At 50.5% G+C, this 8667-nt stretch overlaps 1 protein-coding gene and 1 long non-coding RNA gene across 3 annotated transcripts in view; one reads left to right on the forward strand and one right to left on the reverse strand.

The window, feature by feature from the left end:
* Positions 1-7972, reverse strand: part of LOC123521328 — a 23215-nt gene extending 15243 nt beyond the window's left edge. For both annotated transcript variants that reach the window (XR_006679786.1, XR_006679785.1), the window contains exons 1-3: positions 7876-7972; positions 7443-7556; positions 1569-1696 (exon numbers count right to left, since the gene is read on the reverse strand). This is a non-coding gene — a long non-coding RNA (uncharacterized LOC123521328). The remainder of the gene's footprint in view (positions 1-1568; positions 1697-7442; positions 7557-7875) is intronic.
* A 300-nt stretch (positions 7973-8272) lies between these two features.
* Positions 8273-8667, forward strand: part of HAND2 (heart and neural crest derivatives expressed 2) — a 3648-nt gene continuing 3253 nt past the window's right edge. The window contains exon 1 of the mRNA XM_004696125.4: positions 8273-8397. Coding sequence (XP_004696182.2) covers positions 8273-8397 — 125 coding nt within the window. The remainder of the gene's footprint in view (positions 8398-8667) is intronic.

Here is an 8667-nt window from a genome sequence, read left to right on the forward strand (position 1 = left end):
GCGGCCCCGCTCGGACCCGAGCTCCGCCGCGGCCGCCCGAGTGTGGGCGCCGCTCTATTTAAAGGCCCTTGATTGAGGAAACGTTGCACCGAGCGCCCAGGGTTTCCCTAATGAGACCTTCGGAGGGAGGCGACGGCCTTCGCTGGGTGCCCCGGGGGCTGGAGGGGGAGGGGGGAGCGTGGTTAACCCCTTCCTGCCCGCCTCGGGCGAAAGGGCCTGGGAGAAGAGCTCGGGAAACCGAGAGGCCACCCCGCCCAAGGGCGGCGACCTCGCCGGGCCCCAGCGGCCGGGCCCCGGCCTCCTGGACGACGAGGACCGAGGGGGTGGGGGGTCTGAACGGAGAAGGTAAAGCGGAGGGAAGGTGCGGCCCTGCGCCACCGTGGGGAGGGGGGAGGCGGGGCTGAGAGTCGGCGGCCGGTATCGCAGTGACCCCCCTTGGCTGCACCCAAAACCCCCCCACCCTACCTCGACCCTACAGCCCAGTCTGGCTCCCGGGCGCCCATGAGCCGGGGGACTAAGGTTTGGCACAGTCCGGAGGGGGAGGCTGGGCTCGGCCTGCAGCCGCGGGGGCCGCGGGGACGGTGGACTGGCCCGGCGGCTCCTTTGCTGTCGGGCTGGAAGGGGAGATTGGAAAAATGAAAAGACGAATATTTAGAGAGCAAGCCAGGCGTCTCTCTCTTGCGTCCGCTTTCAATCCCATCTTGCCCACACATCCCAGGGTTGGGTGTCCTGGCTTAGCCCCAATGTGCTGCTGAGGAATCTAGACTCAAGAGACAGAGGAGCTTGCCCAAGGTCACACCGCCAAACCGCGGGCACCGACGAGCCGGCCGGCCTACCCTATTCTGCGAACGGGCTCGGCGGCCCGAGGCAGCTCTCCGGGAGGCCAGGTCAAGGCTGGGGCTGGCGCCCTCAGACCCAGCGCCCCCTGCCAGCTCCACTGAGCGGGAGGTGCTGCGAGAGGAGGGTGAGGGGCTGCTCTTAAGGGATGACTCCTACTCTCATCACTTTGGAAATAAGGAAAATAATCCCGATTGCAATCGGCGTAGGTACTTAGGGCAACCTGAGTCTCTCTAAGGCATTACAAGCACTTGTCCGGACCCTCAAGGACCCCAAAGTCAGAGGAGGTCAAAGATGCTTCCTGTGGCATAGAAGCAAGAGGAGAGTTCAGAAGAAGAGAGAAGACTTGATTTGGGTGAGGAAAGATGGGAAGCAATATCTGGAGGGGCTTCCTGGAGGAGGTGGCATTTAAGATGAGTCTTGAAAAACCAAAGGAATGTGGGTTCTGAAACAGAGAGAGATGGGTGCTGGGCAGGTCAGTGGGTGCTAGACTATAATGAGAAACAGTGCTGCCCTTTCTGACCCACCTCTAGCTTTGAGAATAGGGGTTGATCACACCGTGAGCCATAGATCCAATCACTCCTAAAATCAGAAACCTAGAGTTTAGGGGGACTATTGACCCGCCTGCTGCCGCTGCCTTGAATTCGGGCAAGGGGGGGCTGTCAAAGAGGCTCCTAACTTCCCAACAGCACTCTCGCTGCTTTTCCGGTGGAATCGGGTCAGAGGTGTACCTTAGCACTCTGAAGTCTGTCTTTCTGGAGTACCAGGCAACTGTGGACCAGGATGTGGAAGCCACGCCCGCCCGAAGGGGGTTGATGACGGTTTCCTTTGTACTTCCCAGAAGAATGATCTGTGCCTTCTGTCAGGGAAAAGAAAGAAAGAAGGAAATCAGTCACGGATTTAGTGGAGTCTCCACATTCTGAATGGAATTCTGCTTTTTTTTTAAGTGCAACCAATTCCTCACTCCGTTTGAAGTTGGATGCTTTGCGAGCAGAATGCAGTTCCATATTTTGTTCCTCGAGGTTTGGGTCTATGATAACTCAAGTGGGCACTAACACAAGTATTCAAGAGAAGAGCCAGTTTCATCTGGAGAAACGCATAAAGTCGCGCCTCTCCAGAGTGCAGAAACATCATCTGGGACAACAAATTAGCCCCCCTGTGCTGCACGTTTCCAACAAGCATCCTGCCTTCTCTGTTTAGATTAGAACTTTTCTGCCTGTAATTATTTTTATTTTAATTTTCTGTCACTTTAACAGAAACCAGAGCCTTTCCTTTTAATGTTTTGTACACAACATGTTCGTTTTGATAAGATGTTCTTTCCTATCCTCTTTTAGTTTGCTTTTGCTTGTTTAAAGTTCAGTATCAGGAGTTTCTAATATTTCTCCCTCATTTTCCCCCTCTTTTTTTGAGAGCATGTCCCTGTCTTGCTTTATTTGTTTGTGTGAAATTTAGTTTGAAAGGAGATCAGAGAGAGCAGGAGGGGGTTGTAATAAGAGAATGACCGAATGACCCAAAGGCTGATTATCTATCATTAACTGGAGACTTGGTGTACCCAAATTACCAGGGAGACCTCAGTCTGCCGGATCCTTACCCCTTACCAGGCCAGAAAGGCGAGCATGGAATGCACTCACTGAAACCGACTCAGGACTTTGCAACTGGGGACCGCCGCTCACACAACATTTTCTTAAAGAAGTTCCCTTCAAAATGCAACTCTTGTTCAATGGGCACCGTTGATGAAATTCTCACACGTTGCACACAGGTAGAAATTTCTGCCTAAAGACTAACGTTCACATTTCTGGAACTAACTTTTTTTGTGTTGTCTCATTTGGGAGCAAAAATTGCAGTTAATTGTCTAAGCTCCAGAGACTATTGAGAAACCAAGCCAAGCTGCTTTTGATCTGCTCGTGCTGCTGCACCCACACCTTGTAAAAATCGAGGTTTTCCATTAATATTGACAATAAAAGTGTTTCTTTTTGTTAACCTGAAACCTAACCATCCTGGCTCAAGTCCCTTGTCTAGAAGCAAAGGCCCTAGAATAAAGCAGAAAAGGTTGGGAAGAAACTGCCAGGGCTAAAGAAATCCAGCTATGTGAATACAGAGCACAACTCCCCAGAAATGTGAGTAAAACTGCAGTGCAATAGAAAATAGGCCAGGGTTTCTAACCACAAGCAAATTTTTCAGTCGCATAAATGGCTTTTCCAATGCCCCACCTTTCAAGTTGCCCTTTTCTCTATTTTATTTTCGCTCCCGTTTTATCTTGAGACCCAGGCTGCACTGTAATCTGCACTGACGGACGCTGATTACTTGCTGTGTCCGTAGGGTGTGTATGCAAACTCACAATCACTTCTTCATCGGAACACTGAATGTCTTCCTTGCAAGAAAATATTGCTAGTGGATTGGATGTCATTTGGGGAAAGATGGGCTGTCTGCTCCCATAAAGATTTACAGTCCCAGAAACGGAAGAGGATGTCCTACTCTGTCTATAGGGTCGCTATGAGAGGGAAGCCATAGGGTAGCAGTGCTTTTGTTTCACTTAGTTTTTGTTGTTGTTTTGTATGTAGTTTGCTTAAAAGGAATGCTGATGTGGGATATATTTCCTTATGCTACTTCTGTTCCAAACTTTACATTTCTGGACAAAGTAACAGTATCAGGTTTACCATGCCTTTCAGGACCAGTATAATGACCCTAATAACGCCTCTCATGAATACATCACATTACCTCTTGTGAGACCTTTTCAATGCATCAACTTATTTTTCCTTTTGTCTGAATATGTATTTTAGCTTTACTAACTGGAGACTGGGTATTGTCTGGAACAGCTGGCAAATTACCAAGTTCTCCCTGATCAACAAAAAACCTCCAGAACCCCGTGTGTCTAACTGTTCACCTGGGGAGGTCTGGACATTGGCTGCGGGGCAATGCTATATATTAAAATCTTTCTCAACCATCTTAAAGATAAACTGGCTTCTCATTCTTCTTCCTCAGACTCAGCCAGTGATGTCAGAAACCATGTAAACCCAAACATCACTGGAAGGCACATTAGAAGAGAGAGAATGAAGACAGACGGAAGGGTTGGATTTTTAGGCACCCAACAAGTCCTGATTCCCCACACATACACTGACTTAAATGTTTCCCAACCAGAAAGGTTCATCAGCAAGCAGCCTTTCCACAGCCTCCACAGCAGTTAAGACTCTCCCAACACCAATCTCCACTGGTCTGTTTTGGATGGGAGAAGGGGAGGAGGAAGAAGGCTCACTCACCAAATACCCTGCCTCCAATTTTGACTCCCAAAGGAAATGATCAGAAGAAATACAATCTTCTAAGAGCCAAGGGCAGCTTTTCCTGCCCTTCCTTCTTAAAACATACACTCATGTCCAACTGAAATTGATTCTATTTTGTAAATGTGCACTTTGGGCAACAAAGTTTGGGAGCCACACTCCAATGCCATGTCCTTAGACAACCACTCTTCCCCAAAAGGGCAATTAGGAAGGGAAGGGCTACAAAACCCCAGTTGAAGAGGATCCTGGCCACCTCATCTTGGGTCTTCAAAAGATTCTAGAACTAACTAGCTACTACGTAAAATGACCCATCCCACCCCAGGACAGCCAGAACAGAAAGCTGCACTATCACAGGAACTAAAATCCTTGGAGTGGGTGCGGTTGAGGACGCAGCTTCAGCACACTTCTTTTTGTTTGTTTGTTTGTTTATTTGTTTTCCTGGGCCCCTTCAGGAATGCTCTGCCTCCAGTTCTTAGCACTGTTTGGGGTTCATTTGAAATGAAGGCAGCTTGGCTATTTAGGGAAATGTTCAAAGTCATTTCTCCTATATTGGTTAGAAAAACAAGGTAAAGCCAGATTTGAGAAATTGCAAAGAGAATCAAGCTGTAATTCCTGCAAATCCTGCAAACATAATGTGTGTGTTTATGGCCCTCTGGCCTGGTTCTTTTCAGGTCCAATATATTTTGAGTTTTCATGAGCGAAATATCAGATACAAGCTGCCCTTGCCTTTGAAATAATAAATACCACAAAATGATATGTATTTTCCCTCAAAGCGAACTGTAGTTTAAAAATATATATGGAATGTAAAGCAGATTGATTTTTCAAGTAATATCTCACAAGACCAAAATGTTTGCCAGGGAGTGCCCAGCCATGCTGTTTACATCTTGTCCAAGGGAAGTGGGGTGACCAGACCAGGCAAGAGATGTGAAAACAAAAATCAGTGTTTGAATTCGGTAGAGTTTTTTAATCCGTGACAAAGTAATGCAAGGCAGAAGGGGTTCACCATTCGATATGGCCAAGAATAGGGGCACGGGATCACAAACAGGGCTCCAATCTAATGGTCCCTCCTGTGACTGGGATCCCCAGACTGGGTGAAGGTACCTGGGAGGAGGGGTACATGGAGGGCAGTAGCATGCCCTCCATAGGGTCACTCCTGTTGGTACCCAAGACAGCCCCAAGTTGCCATTCTCTAAGTCCCCTGGGCTCTTGAGGTCTCTGAACATGTGTCCTCTAGAGTAAATTAGGACATGCAGTGCCCTAGCTGACACCTAAACCAAGGGCTGTGGCCTCCACACCCCTCCCACCACTTCTCCCCTCCTCAGTACCAACATCTCTATCACCACCAATTCAACTGGGGACAAACCCAAGATGTTATCTTTGCTTCCATGCTTTCCAGAGCAACAGGCTACTCAGCAGCCCCAGGAGATCTGGAGCTAAATATGCCAAAGAAGAAACAAAGAGTGTGTGTGTGTGTGTGTGTGTGTGTGTGTGTGTGTGTGTGTGTGTGTGTGTGTAGGTTGGGGGGATATACATTCAGGGTAGGGTGTACTTGGGTAAAACAAGAGCTTGGCCCTTCTTGGTCAATCATTACTTTTAAAGAAACCATTGGCATTGCCCAATTAGTTTTCTCTATCCAGACCACCTGAAGTGGTAGGCCGACTCTGAGTTTGAGTTTCTGAGATACAGGAACCTCTAGACTCTTGGAAAGGACCACAGTAATTAGATGATAATGATGCTGCCAGTGAAGACTAATGCTCAGATTAGCATCTTTTATAACTTCCACCACCCAAGGTTGTCCATTTATTTACTCTTTTTTGGTGCTATCTGGTCGACTATGAAGTGGTTCCCTTTTTGTTTTTTGTTTTCAACTAAAAGAGCATGAGAAAGGTTGCTCTTGTCCAGTTCTGGGGCCTTCCCTTCTGAGGTCATTCACCCTGTGTGGACAGAACATCCCCAATCCCAACCACAAGCCCTCAACTTAACCCCGTTCCCCTTCCTTCCAGCCTCACAATTCCATCTGGGTTTGAACTACTTCCCCTGAATTGTTGTGTTCCCAGGCTGGCTGCATCCAATCACTTGCTCGGTCTACCTGTTTCCAAGACCTAGAAGTGTTTTTATAAACAGACTTTTAAAAAACTCATCAAATGTCATCGTGTTGAACTCCACATATTTACACATCCAGAATTTCCCTGCCTGGTGAGGCTGTAAACAGAGCACCCTGGACCACACTATCTATATTCTTTCCTTGAACAGACAGGTCTTAAAAAGGCTCTCCTTGGGTGGGGGAAACTGCAGACCCACTTCGGTTTAGGGTTGGAAGCTGTAGGTTGCAGTTAGTTGGTCTTGCCTCAGCACAAATGCAAGACTGCGCGGCCAAAGAGACTGCTTACTCCTAACCCCAGTCTCTGACTTAGGACACTGGGAACCTGCAGGCCTGCGCCTTCTACGGACCTGGTAGAATGGATCCCGGACAAACGCTTTGCTTGGGTTTTTATGGACTCCCCTTGCCTGTGGCCCAGATTTCACAAACGTAAAAACATTGTTCAGGAACCGGGATTTGGGGTTAACCCTGAGAGTCCTAGGTCCTGACAGAGCAGCACTAGGTGCTTCAAGCATCCTCCATTCCTGGTGATCCTTGCCTTCTCCTGCCGAACTTCCCATCCCCAGAAAAGGGGACGTGGTCCCTAACTCCTCAGGTGTGAGGAGCCTGGGTCATCCCTTGAGGCCCTGAGTGGGCTTTGCCTCCTTCCAAAGGGCGATCTCTGAGATGGAATGTTTTTAGTCTCCCAGGCCCAGCGGGGAGTCCAGGCCACCCAGGCTCCTGCCCCTTCTGCCTTCCTCTCCCTGTAACTCTTTTCTGCTTGGCCTCTGGTTGGCAGGCTTTTCCACATGGAACTCCACCAGGTTGAATCCCAGCTCAACCTCAGTTTCCCTCGGCGTTGGGGGCCAAAGCCCTGGGGTGCTTTCAGCTACCGCCCAAGCCCTTACCACCTGGAGTTTTCCAAAGACCCTCACGCCTTGCGGGCGCCCAGGCCCAGTCCCAGTCCCAGCCCCAGCCCCGCCGGAGGCCGGTAACTTACAAGCGGGGATCCCCTTTCCGTTGTAATGCGTTCAAGATCGCCAAGGCGAGCAGTCTAAACATCCACGAGCCGTCCTCCCCGCCTGCCTCTTAAACTGGCGTTTAATGGTTCCTCCCCATAACTAAACCTGCTTTCCACAGATGCCCGCTTTTATGGGGGCGGCAGGAATGCAGAGATATATTTATATGTTTGTTCATAAAAACTGGAAAATAAGCTCTGAACACGCTGTAAAAAATATTCAGTTACTTACCAAACAGGCTAGTTAAACCATGGGAACACCGAGATTCGCCACACCACGGATTCGGGCAACCGAGGTGCCAGCGCTTTGAAATCACCCCCACGGTATACCTCGGGGTGGACGTCCCTGAAGAATAAAGAAACAAGAGCATTTACCGTGGCTTGATCCACCCACCGCCCAGGGGTCTCAAAGAAGGCCTGGAAGAGCAGTCCCAAGAACATCAGCTCCCTCCCGCCCTGTCCCGCGGGCCCCGGGAAGAGCCGGGGAAGGAGCGGATGTCTCCAGCCCGCCGCGAGGCCGAGCCGCCGCCTTCCCCGCCGCCGCCGCCGGGCTGACCGCGGCAGCTGGGTTCCCACCAGCCTTTGTGGGACCCCGCCTCCTCCCGTCTCGGCTGACGACCCCCGCCCGGAGTCGGCTCGCTCATTCTCTGGTCTCCGTCGCCTACCAAACACTTTTAAAAAACCAGTTTCGTTCTTTTAGTCCGTGAAGACCGAGGAGTGATACTGTCCCTGGTAGGAGATTCTTCAATCCTCGAGACTGGGGTGGGGGGCTGCGGGGGTGGGGGGTGGAATTTAATGGGGAAGCATCTGTTAAACACTTGCATTAACCTCGAGCTGATAAAAAGGTTGTTTTTTTTTAACCCTGCCCCCCTTCGTTTTAATTATCTTATGATTATGAAGGGGCAGCCAATCCCGAAAGAGGACCTCGGCAATTAGCAACTTGAACATCAAAAAAGTTTTATTGCGGAGAGCTGGAGGCGCCGCCCCCGCCGCCCCGGGATTGGCGTGCGGAGCCTCTGACGCCGTATATTAACCGGAGCTGCCCTCAAGATGTAGCTGTACATGGAGCTCTGGCTGGGGGAGACGCTTGCTCCCCTCGCGGAGTCCACCCCGGGCCCGCCGCCGCCGCCGCCACCGCCGCCGCCGCCACCCTCGGCGCTGCTCGGACTCCTCCAAGCACCCGACTCGTCACCCTCGCGCCCCACCAGCGACGACGGGGCCCTAGATCCTTCCCCCCGAAGGAGAGGATCTGAGAAAATGGATGCACGGAGATCTCCCTGAAAATCTTCCGAGAGCGCGCCGGAGAAGAGAGGACGCGTCCCTTGCGGCTAAAATCACATTCAAGGATCAAAACAATAACCATCACCAAAAAAAAAAATCATTAAAACAATAAGCGCCCAAGAACCCAGACCGGGCTTGAAGGGGGGGGGGGAAGGGGCGGGAAGGGGAGGGTCGCC

The sequence above is a fragment of the Echinops telfairi genome, unplaced genomic scaffold (assembly GCF_000313985.2).
Source record: "Echinops telfairi isolate 266 unplaced genomic scaffold, ASM31398v2 ScPeMD7_9;HRSCAF=40, whole genome shotgun sequence".
In the NCBI taxonomy this organism is placed as follows: Eukaryota; Metazoa; Chordata; class Mammalia; order Afrosoricida; family Tenrecidae; genus Echinops; species Echinops telfairi.